Source organism: Anas platyrhynchos, chromosome 3 (assembly GCF_047663525.1).
Source record: "Anas platyrhynchos isolate ZD024472 breed Pekin duck chromosome 3, IASCAAS_PekinDuck_T2T, whole genome shotgun sequence".
Lineage (NCBI taxonomy): Eukaryota > Metazoa > Chordata > Aves > Anseriformes > Anatidae > Anas > Anas platyrhynchos.
This window is the reverse complement of record NC_092589.1, coordinates 72,892,784-72,917,272: the sequence shown is the minus strand read 5'-3', so window position 1 is coordinate 72,917,272 and position 24,489 is coordinate 72,892,784. Positions and strand designations below refer to the sequence as shown.

General features: G+C 38.2%; 1 protein-coding gene across 6 annotated transcripts in view; it reads right to left on the bottom strand.

The window, feature by feature from the left end:
* WASF1 (WASP family member 1) overlaps positions 1-24,489 on the bottom strand; it is an 83,675-nt gene that overhangs the window by 22,958 nt on the left and 36,228 nt on the right. For 4 of the 6 annotated variants that reach the window (XM_072036110.1, XM_038176944.2, XM_072036107.1 and 1 more), the window contains one exon: positions 4,722-4,882. In XM_072036110.1, the coding sequence (XP_071892211.1) occupies positions 4,722-4,854 (133 nt within the window). In that variant the 5' untranslated portion in view covers positions 4,855-4,882. Of the gene's footprint in view, positions 1-4,721; positions 4,883-7,940; positions 8,159-24,489 lie in introns of those variants that run through there. The other 2 variants (XM_038176945.2, XM_038176947.2) reach the window with 2 other exon arrangements.

Genomic DNA, 24,489 nt, shown 5'->3' with positions numbered 1-24,489 from the left:
TCACCATGTGAAGATGGTGGCCAGATATCCTGGTGAGAGAGGCTGGTCTTGAAGAGGCTTGGTTCTAAAAATTCATTGTAATCTAGACACCTTGATGGTGAGTATTTCTAGAGAAATATTTCCCATTTATTGAATAACATAAAGCTTTGGCAAACTGAAGGTTTTCTGAAGTGAGAAAATGTCTCTCACAAGACCAGCAGTGTTTAAAACCCTCTAGGGGATGGCATGGTAAGCAAAAAATAAGGAACTAAACTTGAGTTGGAGCAGGAAAAAAAGGAGGAATAAATAATATGTTCAAAAGTAAGTATTTTACTAGTTACAAATAAGGTGTGAGGAAAATAAATAACTAACTAGGACAACAAGATAAAACTCAGAAATAGTACCAAGAAAAGAAAGGAAGAGAGAAAAGGTTACTGAGGTTCAATGTTAATTGAAAATTATTTTCACTAACATTAAATGTACTCCAGCTTAGAAAACAGTGTTATTCAGCATCCTCTTTCTTTATAGAAAATGTAGAAATGTAAAAGAAAAAAAGGGGGAATTGATATCTTGCTACAATTCAATGAAAACTCTGGTCTGAATGCTTGTAATATTCATAAAAGGAACATACATACAGAAAAAATACTCAAAAGGAGAAATTTTCTCCTCCTCATATGGGAGTGTCAGACTGGGAACAAGAACGAGCACCATCAGTTCGGTTTCTTGTATGATAGATTTTGTCTACAAGGAACAGCTGAATAAAAGGAAAAACAAGATTGGTTGATAGTTGTGAACAAAAGAGGAGGTTGCCCCCAGACAAAAGAACTATTTATCCATCTTCTAACAATGGCACAGCTGCACAGTGCTATCGGTCATGTTTCATATATGATGGAGGATGCTATAGTCTGACATACACTAACATGAACCAACAGAGGCAGTACTGGAGTAAAAATACATCTGCGACAAATAGGTAAGCACTTATGTAAAGCAGATACAATCAGAAAGCAAGAAAAAAAAAGGAAAAATGGCTAGGAAATAGACAGTTACTGCTGCTGTCCAGAGAGTTCCTGTTGCCACAGTGCTAAGAAAGGCTGTCAGAAAACAGGTCCTTTTATCAAGTTAGGGAAACGTGGGAATAGACGGGGGAAAAAAAATTACTTACTGGCAATTTTGTATGTAGCATAAAGACAGGCCGATATGTTTTCATGTTCCAGAGAGAAAGGCAAGGCCTATCACTCAAAGTAGATATAAGTATTTCTGTCCTTTCATCTCTATTTCTTTTAAAGGTCAGTGTTTTGTTTTTTTTTTCAGCTTGAACAATTAAAAGCAACACATCAAATAAACTAGGAAAGGACTAAGAATTTGTATGAAGACACATAGCAACTATTGCTGACAGACTGATGTAAAGCTCTTTTCATTTTATATTAAAACATTTAAAACCCACAGAATTCCTGTCATTTTATAGGTATTGTTTCTGCAGGCATGCTCTGCTTGCACATAGCACCCAAGACCACAGAATGGATGAGGTGGTAAGGGACCACTAGAGGTCATCCAGTCCAACACCTGGCTCAAAGCAGGTCCAAGTAGATCCAGTTGCTGGATTAATCCCATTGAATTATTATGAAGAGCTCCAAGAATAAAGATCTAACTGCGAACATGACAAAACTCTACACTAAGCTTTTCTAAATAATGTTCTTCAGTACCATTTGAAGTACTGGAAGCTCTAATTTCATCATAGCACTATTTGTCCATATCATTATCAGAAGAAAGGTTAAAAGAATGCTTGGTCTCGAGAGTCATAATGGCAGGAGATTAATCCTCTATTTGAGGGCTGGTAACAGAAAAATCTTACAGGCAGAAATGAAAGAGTGCTAATCAGGTTAAAGAACATTCATTTCAATTTGCATAACTTTACTGTCAGAAGCAAAAGCAGCTTTAGTTTAAAGGAAATTAAGCCCTATCAGAACACCGAGTTTCAGCTCTCGGAGAGAAATCTAGCTCTGTCTACAACTTGAAGGCTGATTCTCAAGCACACCCATTTATCCACGGAAAACAAGAAGGGAAGGACTGCAGAGAAGCTGGTTGCCAAGGGACTGCTGCAAAGCTATGCCTGCTGGCTATTACTCACAGATGACTACTAAAATTTATCTGCACGTCAGCAGGCTTCCCTGTATACTGGTAACAGTGAAACACAAGGTGCAGACTGGTTATTTGGGTTCAAGCATACAGGAGACAACATTCCTGTGCCAGAAGAACTCCCCAATCTTTTCAAATCCATATTGCTACAGGTCCAAACAGAAAGAATAAAATAAAACAATTCTAGATCAGAATACTTTCAAAAGGTACTCATGTCTTTATAAGAAGACCTCTGTTTTTAATAGAGAAATCCTCAGTACTGCTGAGGAATAAGGACTAATTTGTAAAATGCCTTCTATTTAATTACAGATAAAAATATTTTTGTTAAAAACATACAGTATAAAACAAATACATACAGGTTGGAAAACTAAATCAGTTGACTGTATTAAACTCCAAAAAGGAACATCAGTTATTCAGTAATTCAGTTGGTATAAGCACTGTCCATAGAAAACTGCAAACACCATGATGCTGTTTGGAAAGAACAAAAGACTGAAGTAACAGGTCCTGCTCATCAGTGTTTCACTTATTAAAAAAAAAAAAAAAAAAACAAAACAGCTCTGAGTGACCTGTTCTGTGCTTGCTACTACAGAGTAAACTGGTACCTTTTCTCTCCTTTCTTGCCTTCCTTGTTATCTTCAACATTTTGTGCCTTCCTGACCACTACTGAGTCACAAGCTCATGACAAACTCCTCCCATGTGAAAACAGCTAAATTAGGGCTCATCACTGTGTATGCACAGTTCATGTAGTGCCACACTCCTCTTACAGAAGAGGAGTTTACATAATTACTGTTAAATTTCCTTGAAAGCGTCTCTCAGTGCAATACATTAGGCAAGCCATACAACAAATGCAGGACCACTCAACAGGTATTCTTTCATCCTTAGTTTTATCCCTTAATTGAGTTCTTCCCGTTCTGATATTGCATCCTGTGAGGAGCAGCTGAGAACAGTGGGTTTGTTAAGCTTGGAGAAAAGGAGGTTGAGGCATGACTTCATTGCTCTCCACATCTTCCTGAGGGGGGGAGATGGAGAAGGAGGTGCTCATCTTTTCTCCCTGGTACCCAGTAACAAGACACGTGGGAACGGCTCAAAGCTGTGCCAAGGGAGATTCAGACTAGACATCAGAAACAACTTCTTTACCAAGGGGGTAGTTAGACACTGAACAGGCTTCCTAGAGAGGTGGTTGATGCCCCACGCCTGCCTGTGTCTAAGAGGTGTTTAGGTAATTCTCCTAATGATATGTTTTAACTTCTAGTCAACCCCAAAATAGTCTGACAGTTGGACTCGATGATCTGTGAAGGTCCCTTCCACCTGAAACTATTCTATTCTATTCATCCTGCACTCTTCCTGAACAGCTGTAGAAACAACGTCAGACATGAGGTATGTATAATGAAGAAAACACAGCAAATACTGCTGAATCTCAAAAAAATAAGCACTGACACCATACTGTTGGGTTGGAAGTTGGTGTTCTTTAAAACTGAAAATTGGTTAAGACCTCGGATGGTGATCATCTATTGCATCCTAAACCTATATGTTCTTGGTTCACAGAAAAGAATTTAACAGTTAAATTATTTTCCTTGCTTTTGCAGCATCTATATGAATAATGTTCATATTTATGTGCTGTAAGCATTCCTGTCTCAATTGCATAATTCAGTGTCCTCAATTAGGGTGCTACTAGGTTGAAGACACTAACAGCTTTGAAAGGCTGCCAAAGCACAGCACCGTACAGTATACCCTCAAACCAATAACTAAATCAATCTAATTAACAAATTAGGCTGCATCACCTATGGCCCTAAGATACTGAGCAGCTGAAAGGCTTTTCGCATTCTGGATTTATATGCATGCACATTTTAATATTTAATGTGCTGGTAGTCTGGAAAATACTAGTATCCTAGTGGTTAAAAAACAACTGCAGTATTGGAAATTCAAAATACTACCATGCTGGTGCATCTGACAACTTTTTAAAGTTGCTGTAACTCAAAGAGAAACAAACACACAAACAACCAAAAAACAACAACAGAAGCCAGCTTTTGCAGAAAAACTCCTTCGGAGTTCTAGAGCTTGTGAAATATTCACTCCTTTAAAATGCACCAAGGGAAAAACTGTTGAGAGAAGAAGGAAGAAAAATCTTTAACTGTTTTCAAACCTATGTAACAACTACATTTCTGGATTTATTATTTAAAAAAAAAAAAAAAAAAAAAACAACTTTTAATCTTAATGGCCATCACAGGATGAAGGGTTTAAGTTAAGAGAATTAAAACAATCTAGTGATATATATTCCCCATTATGTCATATTCCTTACTCAAAAATTGCTCTAAGGTTAGCAATTACTGGTTTTATTAGCTACCAGCTATCCTATTCTGACATGTTCCACTGGTAGCAGAAATATACAGCTGAACAGTTCTGAGATGTGCTACTGGAGAAATTCAGTTTGAAGCCTAAGCTTACTTTCACAGAAATTGATGCTAATCACTAGTCAGAAAAGGAGCAGATTGAAGGCTCAGCCACAATTTTCCAAGAATGTGAAAAGGTGTTCCTACTTCAACCACAGAAACAGCGAGTGTAAAATATATCAGTTCTAAATACAGCTATTAGGACAAAGTACTTACTTAGGCTACTCAGCTGTCTGATTATATTTGCCAAGGAGATATTGGTGACACATTCCAGCTCATTCTTGATACCTCGGGGCAGAGCTGTGTGGCACAGATGCCTGGGGTCTATGTTTCTTTTTACCAGCGGCATTTTGAAATGTATCAGTGGACCAGGAAACCTGTAAAGAAAGGACACAAAATACTGTAATAAGTTAAATTATATTTTAAATTCAGATTATGTCCAAGTTAAATTGACTAATCCTAACAAGATAAAAACACCTCCACAGTACTGATGGAATTCATTGCTCGGTAAATACATAAATCTTGTCTTCTTTGCCCAATGGAAGACTATTTCATTCTCTATCTTTAAACCTTTACCCAAGTCAGATGCCAGAGATGTGACAAAGACAATTCATGCTTCCCCAATCCCAGAAAAAAAAAAAAAAACACAAAACAAAACAAAACAAAAAAACACAGAAAAGTCTTTTCACTATAAAAACATTAAATAATTTTCTTCTTGATGGATTGCTTCCTTATTCAGGCCAAGCAAAGTCCAGCAACAAATTCCTTTTATTATGTGGTCAAAGTAGTTTCCTATGCCACCTGAAAGGCACATATGATCCATCCATTAAGTAATGTTATATTACTAGTAGGAATCATCCTCTGGTCTAAACATCATTTACAAATCATACCTAATCACGGTAAGAAAAGAGAGATTTCCCTTCCACCTGCACTGCCACTGGCAACAAATCTAGCTGAGCTAGGGATGCCTCTTCCAAATACAAAAAAATACAAATACAAAAGTCTTTTCGGTAAATTTATAGTACAAAATCCCCCATGACGCAGAAATCCTACCCCTCCACACCTTTTGAAATCCACATATGTTACATTAATCAAAAGCCTTCACCAGCTCTGCAGACAGTGTAAGAATCATCTCAGACTTGTGATTTTCTGCACCCACGGCACCGACTGGAAGGAGTTTCCCAGTGGGGAAGTTGTATCTACAGTATCATCTTGTCTTATTAATGCTGCTTTTTAAGTTCATTTACTAAAATTTTTCTTCATTAAAAATGGATTTCCTGGAACTCTGCACTGTTTGTGTTTTCTGCTGTGTAAAACCCTGAATGACCAACAGAAACCCCTACTTGACATCCAGAGAACAGTTATACGTGGTGTTGGGATAATTTAGCCTCCCTTCCCACTGTGGAAGAGAGATTGCTCTTTCTCAAGACAGCAAGGCAGACAAGTTTTCCACAATGCTCCCTGCAGACCGAATCCCTCCGTAGGACAGTCTGGCAATACTTCATCTGCCCTCTGCTTCGAAGCTTCAGCCCCAAATGTTCCCAGGATGCAGCTGCATCTTCATGCTGTGCAGCAAAACACATTTTCCCTATAGTATATATTTAGCCATGGGTATCTTTACTCATAATGGAGATTTTTTTGGGGGGAGGAGTAAGAATCCCATAAGGCCAGTGGTAGTAGAGCTGAAATTCTGCTGACCTAGAAAGCAATAGTGAATTAAGAGTCAATGAAGATGGTAATGGGGCACCTTCCCCTTGCAGACTGCTTAGATTTCTCCTTGCCATTCTTTCTGGGAGGCTATTCTTTCTCTGAAGGCTGAACTTGTAACTGAGGAACCCAGGAAGGATCCTTAATTCTACCTGAGAAACTCCCCTGGGCTTCCAGGATCTGGCTAGACATCATTCAGTGCCTTTCAACACCATGTCTACTCCCCTTATTTTCTTCAGAAGACAATCAAAAATATTTGACACTTGATTAAAAATAAAATAATTTCTCTAGTCACTGCTTAAGATGAGAGTTCTGAAAATTTTGTAATTTAGTTTCTCAATATTTAAAGTTTAAATACATGAAAATGTGCATAGGGCAGGGGTAAATTATAGGATCAGATTTCTATTTTTTTAAGTGTTGACAGTGAAAAGTGAGCCTCTGTACTTGTGGGACACCATAGAGGACGAAGCAAGGCAGATCAAGCAGGACCCCACCAGCAGAGCTTCTGCAGTCTTAGCAGCATGCAAGCCTGTAGGAGTAACAAGCATGTGAACAACCCTGGTTCATTACCGCAGTTCCCCAACAGAAAATAAAGGGACTATTTTGTCACTGTAAAAGTAACAACAAATGACATGTGAGCAATGTTCTACAGAAACAATTAAATATTAATTCCAGACTTGAGCTCTTTCTTGATTACTACTTTAATGATACTGTCAAAGAAGGTAAGTCTTGGAAAGAGAGGACCAAACGCATATGAAAAGAAACTTAATAAAAGTAAAAAATCTACATTAAAAGAAACTGAAATAGTTATTTCTAATACAGATATGGGTTATAAAAAAATATCAGTAAGAGTAAAAAAAGTAATGGTTAATGCCCTTTTTCTTGAGTTATTTAATCAAGACAATACTAAACTGATAATATTGCTCTCCACCATGGTTTTATATCCTGCATGAAAAAAACTTGCCCAGTTTATAGCACGTACAGATCATAAAGTTTCAGATGCTTACGTAAAAGATTCTGTATAAAACTGTGTGTAATAGCAGTAACAAAATATTAAAGAAATTTTAGCCCACTGCTAGATAGATTTTAAGTAACAGCATTTCTGTAGTGCCCCTTACCTGCCTCATTTGCTTCTAGGGTAGAATATGTGACAAAACAGCTGAAAAGATGAAATATTGGCCTGCATGTTTTCTCCAGTGGGCATAAAAAAAGCTGGATAAGCAAAGATTTGGCCAGAACTCCCTAGATCTCAAAACATACAACTCTGAACCTGAATAAAAGTCCACTTATGACAATAGATTTTTTTGACCTCTCTAGACTTTTTTCAGAAAATCTACTCTGCCCCTTCCTCCTCCCCAAACCACAAATATAATTTTCTAATAATATCTGACTAAAGCAGTTTGGGTTGTTCTACCCAAAGATATAGAGGAAAAAAGAAAAGGTAACACAGGGAACAGAAAGTATGGTATAAGGCAGAGTTTTAAGTATGAATAAACTTGGAAAATAAATAAATGCCAGAAGATAACTGCCACCTTCCAAATTATGCATCATGTCTGAAAACTACACAAAACCTGAACAGAGAATATTTCCCCATTTCCTACAGAAACAAGAACAAGGAGGCAGCAAGGAAAATATCACTCAAACATGCTTCAAAGGGAAACCCATCTCACACGATGTTTATTAAACTGTGGAACCCATTGCTACAGGAGCTGTACACAGCAGAAGTACCTGTTGGTAATTTGTCCACCACAGACCACATAGTCTTCACAGTTTGTGGCAACCTCTAGCAGGTCTTGATGATTCCTCCCCAGTTGTATTTAGTGATCCCAGCACTGGGAGCCCTCGCTCACAACACAGGTGTGGGACAGCAAACAGAACTTGACCGTACCCAAGCAAAGTCTTTTCTCATATAAAAGATGACTTTCCTAACGGAGATCTTATCAAGGAAGCTGACAAATTCTGAAATCCCTGAAAGTATCGTGCAGCTTTAGAGCTGTGAAAGAGGAAAAAAAAAAATAAGGAATGTCACAATCCCATATATCCTCTAGATGAAAAGCAAAAACGGTACCATCTTCCCCTCTGCTCCCAAACCATACGTTACCCAAGCCACTCATGCCTCAAAGGAAAAAATCATCCTCAGATCGTAATGTCTCCTTAGTGTGTTGCTCTCAATGAAGCCCTGGGAGCTGTAGATAAGGGTGACCAAGCAGTGGAGAGGAAGAAGCATGCCAGTGCATGAGAGCATCCCTTGCTGCGAGAAAGGTGACCCGACACCCGAGAGGCGCGGTTCTCGCCCTGCCTGCCAGGTGACACCTCCAGGGCAGGGACACGGTTCCCTCCTCCCTGCTCTCCCCTACAAACCTCCGGGCAACTATTAAGCAGTGGCACTAGTTTGCACTCGATGAACTGCAAATGCTCTAAAGGGATGTCAACTGGGAAAGAGAGATGGATCTCTTTCGGATCTCTTTCGCACAGCCACTACTGAAAACTTCTCCCACACTTCCTGTGCACCCTTTGAAGCACTCTGACTCCACTTGAGAAGCCAACTCTAATCTTTATAATGCTGTCTGCTGCTCCAACACTTGTACAACAGCTGGCACAGTCCACCCCTCCACGCTGAGAGGACAAACAAGCACAGAGCACGAGCACCGAGTGTGCGTATGTACTTGGCACCTACGTGTTTCATTTATCTATCATGCTTTGAAGTGATTTTTACAAGTTGGTATAATGCTCCCGTTGCCTATGGCTTAAAGAACTGCAAAGCAATGGCACTAATGAAGGCAATTAATACCTTCTCAGAAGAACAGCCTTAATGAGATTTGACTGCCCTTCTTTCCAAAAGGCGAGTTGTTTCGTGTCCTTGCTGTGACAACGTGCATGACGATCACCCCGCCACCACTGCTGCTGAGAGCACCATGGTGTCGGACACTGCTGTCACTGCCCCTTAACACCATCCTGGAGAAGTATCTCAGAAGTTCAAGATGCATGGAGAAATGTTGGATTACTAGAAGCTTGTGAGAAGCTGAAAACGTCAATTGTCACAACATCAACTCAGGTTTTCTAGCAAGTAACACTAATATAAGTAGGAAAGCACACCATCAAAGTGGTGAAAACTAACTAATCTGCCCAACACTGAAACTGGAAGTGAAACCATACTTCAGTTTTACTTTCAGAAGACTAATAAAATTTCACAGCCACAGCATCTTTTTAATGAAAGTTTACTTCTGATTAGGTTACACTTTGTCAATACTAAACTCAGTTTAGTTTCTTAGCATTAATGAAAGACATTCATCTATAATTTTTATGTAAATCAATAATGCAGCACTGGAATGTCCTTGCTTTAATGGGTTTAAATTTCATTCCAACCATTTTTATAATGTAATTTTATGGCTGAGTAGTACCATACTTGTAATTTCTCTAACATTGTACAACAGCAATGCCTTTCATATGCCTCATTTAATGGATCACATTCTAGCTGCTGGCGTAATAGATCACAGCCTGCAAAGTAATAACCAATTTAACACTTCCCTTCCCCACCTCCCCCTTAGAAGCAGAAATAAAGTATGCAGTAGCTTTTATATTTGCCTATATAATCACATAACTAACTGTATCTATGCTAAACAGACTTTGGGACAGAATGAAAGTAGCTAATAATCTTCATATTTCTTACATTAAAAATCTTTGATTTAATACAAAGTTCTGTTAAATTTATCACCAGAACTTTCAAAATTAAGTTTCTGCAAAAATAATTCTCCTACATGCAAGTACAAATAACATCCTCAGCTACCACTGGATTTGCATTAACTGAAAACTCATTTTGTAAATGTTAATCAAGCAGCCCTTAATTATAATCAAATTCCTCTCTCTTTGCTTATGACATATCCTTTAATCTCCAATTACCTTCTTCAATTCAGACACGTGGTTTTCCTTGCATTTGGTCTCTTCATTCCACATACTATTAAAAAAAAAATTACAACACTTCATACGAATCAGCTGTAAGATTTCATTACAATTTTGGCCTGAATATATCTCACTGTCTGTGGCACAATAGTTTGGGTGTACTAACCTCAGACATTCTAATAATGAATATTAAGAAGACCAATGAATACCAAAATGAACTGCAAATGTGTTAATTAATCTGGTAAAGTATCAAGACTGTACCAGTTAAACAAATGAAGCTCATTCTCTTGTCTGTCAAAGTTTTAATTATACTACCACATATCCTGTTATATTGCTTGCAGGGGAAAAAAAAAAAAAAAAAAAAAAAAGAAAAAAAAAAGGTGAAGATCTTATAATATACACCACTATTACGGAAAGGCAGATGTACAAAGATTTCATTCATCCAGGTGACATCCTGAGAAGAACCGATGCCAGCAGTGTGGGGTCCTGCAGTAAGGCAGGCCATTACCTGCTACTGCCCAGTTGATTACATGATATAAAAACTCCAAAGGTAATCCATGTCTCTTACAGATTACATCTTGGAACTGATGACAACTGACAACTTAACTTGATGATTTAACAGAAACCTGTTAAAACTACAGTTTTGCAACCTTTCTACAATGAACCATGTCCCAGAATTAAAGACTTCTCTTTGGAACTCTTCCCTCAAATCTCACTCACCTGCAGCTTGCTCTCAAAAAGACTTTTAACTGCAGAAGACTAGGAAAAGATGACTTTATTGTAACTAAAAACCAGCGCCAAAGAAAATAAATTGAAAATATGTTATTAGAAAGCAAAGTTGACATCACTACTATTTACACAAATGAGTAAATGTAACCAATTCATTTTGCATCTTAATACCTCCAGTACAGGATTGTTCAAAATGGTTGGCTCACATTTGGTCAACACAAAGTGCAACAACTATGCAGGGTATATAAAGCAAGTTGAGCCTTTTATTTTTTTTAAACCACAGAAAATCAATAACAATATATTTCTTATTTTATTTGTAGTTGTGAATACAAATGATACTGTTCCTGAACTAATACCAATAAAAGTCTCAAACTGTTCCCTTAATAGTCTGTTGCTGTATTGAAGGTAAGATTGTGCAGGGCTGGATTAATATGTTTATGGGCCACTGAACTCTCTCAGTAATGTTGTATAGGAAAGTATTTGATTTGCAAAATAATAAAGAACGGACTGTAAAGAAACAAACCTAACTCATAAAAACATAAAATGTATTTTAAAATTCATTTGCAATTTTTATTCTCTAATACTAACCGACATTTATACTGTTTTAATGTACGTGTCTGTGACAATTACTGTTTTCTTCATACAGAACAATCTTTAACCATCTCGGTACATCTTTCATGTGAGATAAGAAGAAACTGACAATGCAGTCACAAAAATGTGTAGGGCTTGAGTTCTACTAAATATCTAAGGCATAATTACAGAGTGCTTAAATGTGACTTTTCAGCTGCTACCACCCAGCCAATTTTCTCCCAGGTGTGTACCGTAAGACTGCAATCTTTCTCATGCACGCTTGCACACCTGAATAGAGACATATATATATATATACACTCATCTTTAAAGCACATGAAAAAATATTGAAAATTATGGCTTTGATTATAGACACAAACCATAGCTACATCCACTTGCTTGTCAAAATTTACAAGTTTCACCTTTACTCAGCTAGACAAATGAAAGAAAATGGCAATAACTTTCTATACCAGAAAAAAAAATAGTATTTTCAGCTCTATTGGTTGTGACTACCATAAAATACTTTACCAAAAATGAAGGCAATTTGAGGAAGCTATGGGTGAAAACAAATGGAGTTATTTGTATGTTGACTTAAGAACTTTTATATGTGATAAATTTGTTTTTCAAAAAGTCTTAAAAAAGTCACTGTCGCTGAGATAACTCCAGTGGAGTCCTGGAGGAAATAACTCTGGAAAATACGACACCAGTCATAACAGTACAGTAGCACTGCCAACGTGGCAAGTAGCATTAGAAACAGCAGTAAGCTTCCAGGGGAGGATGCAGACATACCACCTCAGAAATTTGTTGGCTACCTCAAGTTTCAGAGGATATGAAGGCGCATTTTCATGGAGAGAAATGCTGCAGTTTGGGTCAAGTCAATGAGCCACATGGCACAAAACAAAGCACAATATCAAGCAGCAGAACACTTCTACTGAATGATTCCAGGAGAAAAAGTCCCTTAGGGCTTCCACACCACATCCACTTTTGTTGCGTTAGATCTGAAAAGCTCAAATCCAGCTACAACCCGCTGGATGGGTTTGGGCGTCCTCAAAGCTGGGCTGGGCTCAACCACAGGACTGAGTGTATGCAACAGAGGGGAGGGGAGCTTCTTGCACTCTTGTCTGCAATTCTTCCCATCCATGTTTTGGTTGGGCTGTCACTGGCCACAGTTGTCTTGATACACTGGCGACAAGGGCAGTTACCATTTCTTTTAGACATTTATCTCTTCTCAAGCTCTTATGGAAGATTTCACTCTGATCGTCTGTAAAGACCAAAAACCTAAGGGATCCTAAATACAAGGAGCTCAACATGTGCTGCTTTTTCCCAGCACAGGTGCAAAATCCAACAGGGTTACATGAACAGCACACCAATATTGCAAATCTCTTCCCTTTTGTTAAGCAGAATTCATATCAATTAAGTTTAATTCAAACACAATTCAGAGCACAGCAGTTTCTAAACTGTGGCTTTTTCAGGATAGCTTCTTTCTACAAAGCTAAACTTGGCATGATTTCACGTAACCGAAACTTTTTATTTTGCCTCCACCTTTGATTTTCTGTTCTATAATATAATAAGTACCTACTGATTAGTCAATTTGTTAGGCATTGATTGTTTTTAACCATGTTGCTTTCATCATGTTTTCCATCACCAGAAGTATCTATCTTCCTATGGTAAATGTCTTTCAAATGTAGTTTTATGATATTAAACCTAACAAATCACAGTAAAAGTACAAAAAAAAAAGACGCGCACCACATGAGCACATTTATTTGATGTCTCTCACTAATAACTGCAAAAACATTTTTGCTCATCTTAATAAAGCAACTATTAAAATTAAATGCTATTGCAAAAGCATCAGGTTCAACACTTGCTACCCTGAACCATACGGCTGCTGGGGGCTATGAAGCACTATGCCAGTTGCATTTCTTGCTCACAGACAAAATTCAGTATACTAAGTTAGATGTGGCACTATTCAGCAGGTGTACAGCAAGAAACATTTTACAATTTGCTTGACATTAAATATTTTAAGCAAAAATGAAAATCAAAAGCGTTCTTTTCTTCAGTGCAACAACTTATTTCCAATATATATATATATAACATAACAAACACATAACACATGAAGAACAAAATTTCTTAGGATTTTAAAATCCTAAGATTCTTAAATTCTTAGGATTCTTAGGATTTTAAAAAAACCCTAAGTACATTAAATAAAAATAATAAAAATACAGATTTCCAAGTGTTAGAGTGGAATGGATTGGTATTTGTTTTTCTCTTACAATTCTACTTCCAAGTATCTTTAAAATATAACCTTTAAAAATACCTTCCAATATTGAAACCACAGTATTAACCTACAGTGAAGACTCACAAAACCAACCTTGTGAATAGTTCACAGATGAGAAGAGAAAGATTGTCCCCAAGCAGGCACAAGCTCTAATGATATCTTACTACAAAAAAAAAGATTAATGAAATCCACGTGCCTATATATTAATGCAGAAATATTGAAGTCACAGGGAACCATATTGCATTTGTTAGGATATTAATCAATGCAAAAAATAGACTCCCTACACTTGTACTTCTATTAAGCTTTTTGAACAATTAATTTAAAGAATATAAAGTATATGCACAATTAAACATGCATTTGCATTATATATCTGCATACACACATGCTGCTAACTCTAAATAGTAATCTTTCAAATTATTACATGCAAGATTTGAAAAAAAGAGCAGCAAAATTTGCTATCAGCATTACTAAATATAATTCAGATTACCCTGAACTCATTAATTTCTCTCCTAGTGAGCTTCTGTCAGGTCATTTGATTAAAAACAATTTTGGAAGTACCCTGGGTTCTAATTTAGGTACAGCCAAGAATGCCCAAATTAATTTTTGATTACAACTTTTCCTCCGTTCCCCAAATGCTAAAACTGTATTAATGCATATAACATACTCCGTGATTTGAAATTGCTTTTTGAGACCTGCGTTTTATCTGATGACATTTTTTCTCTCGGCATTAATCTCGTCTTCCTGTTAACAGCTTCTACGCATGGCGTATAGCACAAAAGCCCTGTGATGGATTGCAACAAAAGCTCTTTATAGTCTTGACAGAGACAGATCGCTAATCCAGTGTTAATTTAAAACCCGAATCTTAATGCCAGAACTAAAAGCATAGCTTCTGTGGTTTCAGCGTATCTATCTGAAGATATGTTTTCAAGAAAGACTGTAGAAAGGTGGTATATTTAACATTTTCACAGTTACCTTTCTCACCAGCTCAGGATAACACCTACCATGAACACAGGTGTCAGTTTTATAACTTAATTTTCCCAAATCAATGCCAAAGACAATCTGCTCATACTGCTTTCAAAGGGAGGGCATTTTGTGATAAATATTTAAGGAGCTGGTACCCAAACTTTGCAGCTGGAGCTGTTCGGCACTGGGCGGACAAGCAGCACCCACTTGGGCCCTGCTCCTCAGCAGTGCGGCACCTCATGGCCCTGTGGGGCAGGAGGAGCGAAGCCCACCTCACAGACAGCAGCTGTGGCCCCATGGGCAGCCCCTATGAGACAAAAACCAGCCCTTGCATGGAGGCATTAGGATTCAAGGCGTGCAGCCCTGCCTTAACAACAGCGCTGGTGCTACGGAGGAAACCGAGCGCTCGCCCCCGGTGACCAAAGCCTTCCCTTCCCTGCTGGTGCGAGAGGAGAACCCCAGAAGGCAGAGCCATTAGGAAATAATTAATCCTTTGGTACCAGGCTGCAACTGGTAGATATTAAATTATGACGAGCTAAAACTGAAAGAAATGAGTGGCTGTGCATGGGTGAGGAAAGAAAGGACAGGGAAATACGACGGTCTGTGCCTTTCATTGTGTTGACCTTGCTGTTGAATCCGAGAAGGAAATTGGATGCTACTGAAATAAAAAATAACATCAGGAATCTACACTAGCACCACAGGAGCCAGTTATGCAAATGCATCATATTAATCCAGCACTGATGAACAGCACGCTAACTAGTACTCTTAGCACTAACTACTCACTACTCTTAACTAGTACTAAGCCGGTAGCAAGTGCCTACAATGACTACTGGAAGCTTTCTGTGCCTCAGAATGTTACTAGAAGTTTGAAGAAGGGCTGTGAGCACTGCAAGAGCCAGAGACAAGCCATGTATTTAAAACACAAAGAATTTTAATGCGTTTCAGACCATCGTACCAAAACCAAGAAAGACAGATTATTGGGTTTGATTTTCTTTTTCACGGTTTTAAAGGAGGAATTAAGATACACCAAGTATCAAGTAGGATGCACAGATGTGAAATAATCACCTTATTATTACTGCCTGAGCTTCTTTGTAGATTAATTTTTCCTCTTTGTGAATGATAAAACTCCTCGCAGAGGATGGATTTGTTGCTAAAAATGTGAATGTGCATAAACAACACTGCGCTATGTACTGCCATTTATGCTACTTCACATGTTTGAACAGACACGGTGATGGAAAAAAGGTATGAACATTCGCAGAGAAGTTGTTTACTTTTGAACAGAGATGTTATTAAATATTCAGCAGTCCAGAAACACCGACAATTCATATTGTTTAAGGCTAGAAACTGATCATTTGATCCTTCACTCTTTATCATGTCAAAACTCCCCACTGAAGTCAGTAACAGATTTGCTAAGCAAAGAATGGAGAACACAAACATGCTTCTTTACCATGCACTGCAGAGCTCCTTGTAACAACACATTTTCTAGTATTTTTTCCCTTTCAGTTATCATCATTTTAGATAGTGATTTCCCGTAATTTCTTGGGTAATCTCTTCTACAATCAAGTAGACAGGAAGATATGTCAATTTTTGTTTTCTCTCTTAGATTGGTTCCCCTGTGCTTTCAGATTACTCATACTGGTTCTTCATAATTCCAAAAGCATTTAAACACCTCATATTTGAGTATGTATTTTCCCCTAAATTTAAATCCTAAAATTAATTCTAGCCAGCATTTACTTTCACTGTTCATGGCTGAATTGGAAAAACAACTTTGCCAGGAAAGGAATAAATATTACAGGGAAAACTAACAATTTTGTGAACACTGGAACTAATTACAGCTAGTCCTCTCAAGGTTTGTGTGTCGTGGTTGGTTGTGAGCTTTAACTAAAGCTGTTCCCATAATCGGGATATCTGTAAGATGTCTTTCCTCTCTGGTTTCCTGTATCTATTTACACGTAAGCTAACACCGTCACCTTTCCATTGCCATTAACATTTGCAAAGATGCACATTTTCATAGTATGGGCAGGAGTTTAACAAACTTTCAAATATCTGTTTCCCTATCAAATTTGGCTCAAAACAGACAGTGGTTAACAAATCACTGGGATGAAACAGGGATCACAGACAGATAACAAAGAATGACTGCATTTGCATCCTTTTCTTGGGCCACAATGCTTCAGAGGGTTTAGAAACTTAATTTTTAAAGTAACTTGATTTTGTGGTATGCTTCAAACAGCACTTACTGAAGTTACGAGCTTAAGTAACAGGAGTCACTAACTTGAAATAAGAACATTTCTATATTCATGCATTCTTGTACTTCCTGATTTAAACTGGATTTGGGGTTGGAAATCCATGGAAGTGAAAACTACAGTCACTAAACTGGAAATGCCACCTCAGTTTCAAGCAGAGAAACTACTCACATTGGGAGGCTTTGTGAGGGAACTCGTCTTTACAGGATCAGAAGACTGTTTTCATTTATGTGCTCCTCTGGAGGCATTCTTCTTAATAGAGAGACAGTAAGAGTGTATCTACAAGGCTTACTTGAACCAGCAAATGGCGCACAGCTTTTCTGGTCATAGTGACTTAATACTATTGAGGGGCCCAAAACTTGTGTGCCTGTATTTATCAGGGAAAATAAGGTGTTCTCAGTCTGCAGTGTAAACAGTTCTCAGCACCTCAGGTGTGACCATCACAAGTCTTCTGAGGAGCAGCTGAGGGAACTGGGGTTGTTTAGTCTGGAGAAGAGGAGACTCAGGGGAGACCTCATTGCTCTCTACAACTACCTGAAAGTGATTTCCAGGAAACCTTTAACAAGCAAACAGAAAAGAGAGATGCTTTTTATACCACTGAAGAGATACTTTCTGAATAAGAACGTAACAGCCCCAACACCATACCCTGATAATGGCCAGATCACTACAGACTGGAATGTGTTTTCTGCCAGACAGAAGAAATAGGAATGCGTCCTGAAAACCAAGAGTTGTGGGCCAGAATCTCTATTGATGAGATATCATCACATCTCACACATTAGCTTGAAACAAGCAAATACAAGCATTCAGATTTTTCTGATCCAGGATGAATCTTTTTCTCTTAGCCTTGAGAAAATAATTGCAGTAAAGTCTATTCCTGAAATGGGCAGGATTAATTACATCTCTCTCTGGTTAGACGAGTAGATTCTTGCTATTTCAGTCTTTTGTCTAAAAAAAAAAAAAAAAAAAAAAGTAACTGAAAAAAAGAGATGGTAAGACTAGAGGATGCTGGGGAACCACCCCTCAAGGTGAAATTGCTTCAGGCCTTATCCCAAAGAGGTGTCAGGAGGAAGAAGTGAAGTTATCTCCTAAGGAAATATCCAAGATGATGTTTGAGGTGCAATGAACACTGAGCAATTGTTGCAGTGGAAATGCTGTCTTCACCACTGATGGTTATGAAGTCTTAATAAAATTGCCTCCTTTGAAACTCAGGAGAGATTGAAGAAAATGTTCAGAAAAATACATCTTAGAATCAGAGGAAATAATCCAGAAAGAATACCAAGATAGTCACTGAGTCTTTAGGAGAAAGTTAAGAGCACCCATTCTGGAACTATCCTCCACCAAAAAAAGGACATGTAAAAAGCAGACCTTGTGTTAGAGGAAAATTATGCCTGTGCTGGAAAACATAACTGCTCCATTTTTTGCCAGAAGCAAACATTCATAATAGGCAATCAGCACTATTTTGTAATTTACAAATTAGCATGTTTTCATTAGCACGCTTCGTGAGCGAATACCACCACAGGCAAAGAAGGCAGCTATAGACGTGGAACCTGCTATTTTTCATGGCTGATTTTGTGACTACACCTGCCAGAGGAAGCTGTGTTCTGCCCGATGTATCCCAGACAGTTCAAAATCCTTAACTAACGTGGAGTACAAACCAGAGAATACAGGAGCAGGACTTTGAATACACGGAAGGGCTTGAGATGATTTGGTAAGTGTCCTTGGGCTGAATCTATAGAATATCAGGAACTCTGCATAGTCACTGAAGATTAGAGCTGCATTTTGATGACACAAAAAATGAGGCAAAACACAGTAATAAGACAAAAAAAATGAATTGGGAAGGAATCCCCTTAAGTTAAAGAGTGTCGTCTTCACTTACAGCAGGTCTCATAACCCTGAGATAAGACAGAGGCCACTTCCCATGCCAGAACAGCACAGGTGCCATTTGAGCCAGCTCAGCGGGTGGCATCACTCCTACAGCGCTGTAGTCTTACGCTGCAAGATTCCCTTCACTCCATGACATCTGCTTAGACCAAGGCTTTCAAAAGGCTTGAAAACAAATGTCATTTCAGGAGGAGAGTGGGGATTTGGGTAGCTACAGAAGTCCTTCAAGTGTCTTTTCCTTAACACCACTAGGGAATGAAATGTACCATGTCTCAGATTTCCAGATGCCTGCGACAACCAACCTAGAGCATTCTTCAGTCTGACAATGAGGTTTTAGAGTCCCAGCAGGAAAGCATCTCTCTGAACTCTGGGTAACCACTGAACTTGAAGATGCATGAGCAACCAACAAAGCAGCTCCAGGTACAGCAAGTACAGTATGGCAGCAAGGGCTGTAAAGCACCGAGATGAAATACCAAGACATTTAGAGCAAATGACAGCCTAAGCATATCCATGGTGTTTTTTTTTTTTTTGAGAGGGAAATGTAAATGTCTGTGTGAATACAACTTCATCTACTCTATCAGAGGTGGCAGAACTCCACTGATCAATGCCAGGAGATTAATAAAAATAAAATAACAGATTTTCTTCCTCCTTAAAAATACAACTTCTACCTACAGGGTCTCAGAGGCACTGGGGCTAGAGAGTACAAAAGGCACCACTGTGACTAGCATCTCCAGGGAAGTTTCACAAATATTCACACACAGTGGAAGCATTCATACAAAGATCAGTGGGAAGACTTCACAGCAAATTCAGACAGTCGTCTTTTTGTGAGTAAAAGCTAACAAAATTAATTAAAATATTCCTCTGTAGTAAATTGTTGATTTCAAGGAGATATCAGTTTTGTGCTGCTAAGACTATTGGCAGCTAATTTAAAATGATCTAAAAAGATGCTAAAAACAGACTTCTATTTTCTCCCAATCAAAATAAGAAATAAAAGCTGTAAATAAAATCCTTGCCTTACCCTATATACTAAAATGACAGACACAGTGAAACAACAACTGCTTGGCTCTTCCGCAAGATCTTTAATCAAAACCTCAATCAAAAGAGCAGAAAATAACCAAGAATGAAAGTAAAAAGCTTGCTCAAAAAATACTTGCTTTAGTGCAATCTGAAAAGAAAATAATGCTGCTGATTGCAACAAGTAAAAGCTCAAGCAGCCACCAAATGCCACTTCCATTGCTTGGAGATCAACAGTACAAAAGCAAATAGATTTTGTTAGGCACGTAACGGAGTAGGTAAGAAGTTCCTACTAATGGCCTGGAGATATTTTGCAACAGCGAGCAGCAGAGAATACCACACTGGTGACAAGACTGACACTGCTGTTTATTCACTAAACAAACATGTATTTTTACAGTTACATGTAAATACTGTGAAACGACCCAAAGAAGAGCTCTAAAGCATGTATTTAAAAAAAATAAAACTTAATGTGGTTTGGCATATTATTGTAAATCTCACAAAAAAAAATAATCTGCAATCTTCATCAATGCTTTTATAACCACAACCTCAACTTTGCAGTGTTCCCAAAGGGCTAGGCTCTCAGGTGGGTAAAAATACTACCCGATTTCACACCTGAACCTATGACTAGAAAGACTAATAAAATTATCTGCTCTGACTCACTGCAACACACTAGTCACAGAAACACTTTTTTTTTTTTTTTCCAGCAATACCAGAGCTTTTGCTTTGGACTACATGCCAAAAAACAACACAACACCTCAAATTATAGCAGAGATTCACATGCTAATTAATTTATTAGGGGAAGTGGGGGAGCCATATGCAAACAATTAAAAATAAACTTACTGTGGTTATATCATTCTTTAACACAGTGTTTCAACTCTGTTTTCTTTTCCAATTGATGTTCCTGGCTATAAATGAAGATGGGTACCAGCTTAGATAATTAATATTAAACTCAAATGGCAACTCCTACGTATTGGAGTTATTCTATTAGTACTGAGATGATCCCTCCATGTACATGTTTAGATGAACTAAGATTTAACTCACACAGCAATTCCTACATACCTGGAGTTATTCTATTAATGCTGAGATGATCCGTGCTATGTCTATGAGTCGGTGGGAGGAAGGGGCACGGTAATTTGAATTTCAAAATTTACAACCCTATCATACACGGAACCGCTTTTCTCCCAAAAATTAACCAGAAACAAGGTAACTAAAAAGAAGACAATTGGAAGAACAAAACTCTTCTGTTTTGCTATTGAACTCTATTGCAAGCTCAAAGCATCTTCTAATACCCAGCTTATATCAAACACCACAACAGGAAGAGTATTCTGCTAATAAAAAAGGAAAGGAAAAAAAAATAAAGCAACCATATACAAGACTTTGAAGTAACAAAATTAAACCCTTACTTTGTAAATAATTAGAGAACCTTATCTGTAAATAAAAAGGATGAAAGTGATTGTCCAACACTTGCAGTCACATAGTTACTCATGAAAGCTGTAAGTTTCCTGAGCCATACTTATTCCCTTTAAAGCATTTATTCCCTACTATTGCTGAAACTGAAAAATATCACTTTTTGATGACAGAGAAGCATCTTGTCACACAATGAGATAAAATATACAAGTATATTGGTGGACAAATAACCAAATGATTACAGAATACTTACAATAAAGGTGTAACTAAGTTCAAGGATAAGGAGATTTTTGTTCTTTATTACCAGCCAAGGTAACAGAAGTACCAACTAAACTGAAACAAAAGAAGCTTTAGGAACAAGCTTTTGTCACTACAAAGCAGGTAACTTCACTTCAAAGGTACTTTACTTTGAAGTACAAAGCTACTTTGCTCTGCTTTGAAGGGTGAGTCCGTAAACGTTTCATTTACTACTAAGCTTTCAATCACTACCATAATTTTCTAGTGATTTCTAGTAGCCAGCAATAGCTTCACATTCTGCTCAGTCAATAAGTTTCCACAGGTTTCAGAAGTCTGCATGAGACTGATGTATTCGGTGTTGGTCAGACCTGCCCTTGAAAACATCCAATGGTGTCTCAGAGAGCTTGGCAAAATCCCAAAGAAAGCTGTTATAATATTTCATAGAGCCACAGGTCAGCCACACACTTGAGAACAAGTATCCTTCATTTTAGCTGGGTATTAATCTTTATTCATCCCAAATAAAAATACTGGGTAAACCCAGGAGAAAAGAAGGTGTGAGGGGGGAGAGTTCTCACAGCAAAAAATAGCTCATCTAAGAAAAGAGAATTGTTTTTAGCCACAGGCTGAGGACACTGATCAGAAACTCAGCTTGTCTGAGTCTCTTCTGGGCTGGTGCAACAACCGTGGGGCAGTGAGGATGACAAACTATGAAGATGTTTGCCTTCACCAACTACCATGCCTCTTAACCACCTCTTACATGGAAATACTAGCCTCGCTCCGAAATACAAAACCTGCCTGCGAAGAAAGGCAACCGGGTGAACAAAGCCAGCTGTCTTTTCACGGCCAGGATTTCTGAACTTTGAACAAAATGAGCCCAGTTTTTGAGACTGCTTCCTACACTCACGATACCACTGTTGGCACAGGTTTCCAGCTGTGCACTACCCACGGACACCAGTGTCAAAGGATGATCTGATGCCCCTTCATTCATCACGTTAAAGGTGAATGTTTTGAAGACGGAGCTAAGAAGAGCTGCCTGCAGTCATCGCACCCCATACCAAGATGAATTTTATTCACCTCTGCAAACCGAAATGGGGAGAGAAAGAGACTATTGTCAAGTGTAAATACGCACTGCACAGTGCCCTGTTAAGTTGAAATTGGCTTGTTTCTGGCTGAGCATACTAACACTGCCTGGCACTGGTGCCTTGATGACTACTGCTGCAGCAGCAGCTCCAGCTACACAGTCAGGGCAAGTCTGCTACAGCAACCCTTCAGCATCTAGGAAATGCATGTAGAGAAAAAGAAATCCTAATAATTCCCAAATTAAGAACCTCACGGGGGAGGGCAGGGAGCAATCAGAAGTTTATGAGACTGCCAAGCCACCTCTAGACTCTTCCAAAGAAAGCCTGAGTAGTTCTTACAAGTGCGATGGGGCCAATTCAAAGTAATGAGCAGCGATGGCAAAAATATTCAAAGGAACTTCCAGGGATTCATTAAAATATCTCAATGCAAAGAAATCAGTACCAACACAACATTTAAGTTTTGCATCTACTAAACTCTTTCAAAAATTAACAATATCTGGGAGGCAAATTTCAATAACTATAAATACTGTATGCACACTCACACAAATGTAATCCTTATCTTGAACTGGTACGGCTACTGGATTCATCAGTAACATTTCCTTGTTGATAAAAGCAAAGAATGGTCAAATTTTGCAGTAAAACTATGCGCAAGTAACTGCTAAAGCTGTACAAGTGTTCTGAGAAATTCAAGCTAAAGTTGTTACTAGAAACTATATGAAGTAAACACTGTATTTAGTATTTAATACATTTTAAATAGTCATCTTTAGCTGGGCACATGCTACACTTACCACATTTCTGTATTAAAAGAAGCATTTTGCTTTTTTAGTATCAAAATGGACTCTTACAATATGCAATATAAAATAAGCATTAAGTAACCCACTTGCTCCTATGTGCTACAGAAGACTGCCTTATGCATTAATGGAACAGAAACAGATAGTAACAAACTTAATTGTCTTATTTTACATTCATTTGCTACATTCACAATTTTATTTTTAATTCATTCTGGCAAGACAGAAACAAAGAAAACAGAAAGACTTCACAGCACAGCTCTGAAAGGCTGCCGAATTTCAAACAAAAAATTTGGGGGAACAGAATGAGACATTTCTCAGCTATGTTATCCACACTATTCAGCTGCAAGCTTCCTGGAGCTTGATCACTGAAGTGAGGATGGTTGCTCTTAAGTATTCATGAAATTCATAGAATCACAGATTGGTTTGGGTTGGAAGGGACCTTAGAGACCACCTAATTCCACCCCCTGCCATGGGCAGGGACGCCTCCCACCAGCCCAGGCTGCCCAAAGCCCCATCCAGCCTGGCCTTGAGCACCTCCAGGGATGGGGCACCCACAGCTTCTCTGGGCAGCCTGTGCCAGTGCCTCACCACCCTCTGAGTAAATTCCTCATAGTAAATTCCACAGATCAACTGAAAAGTATTCGGAGGTACAGACCACAGAAGTTTCATCTAGCATTTCTGGTTCATGCATGGGGAATCTGCCACAAAGCACTGCGTACTAAATCTCTATCTGTTGGCAAAGACTGCTCACTACAAATTCTGCTGGTATAACTCTTACAATGTATAATTGTTCAGGGTATTAAGTTTTCACAAAATTAAACTGAAGAGAGGTCAAATTGTTTGTGTGGGTTCTTGTGCTAGAACACATGAAAAAAAAGGACAAAGAAGTGATCAGGAAAATTGCAGAGGTCTTTTTTTTTTTGTATTATTTTTATAGTGGTAACATATTGATACTCCGGTGCTAGATGCTGCATAAAGATGCTACTGCTCTGAAGACCAATCTTGGTTTTAGAGGTCAGATCCCAAATAACAGTGGAATCCTGACCTACAGGCACCAGACCCATCTAATCCTAGAAATCAGAAGGGATGACATGCTGATTATATGACTTTTTTTTTCCTTGCTAATTAAGAGAAAATGCCTTTTCCCTTTTTTGAATAAAATAAGTTATTTTCCCCCTTGAAATGAGAGGG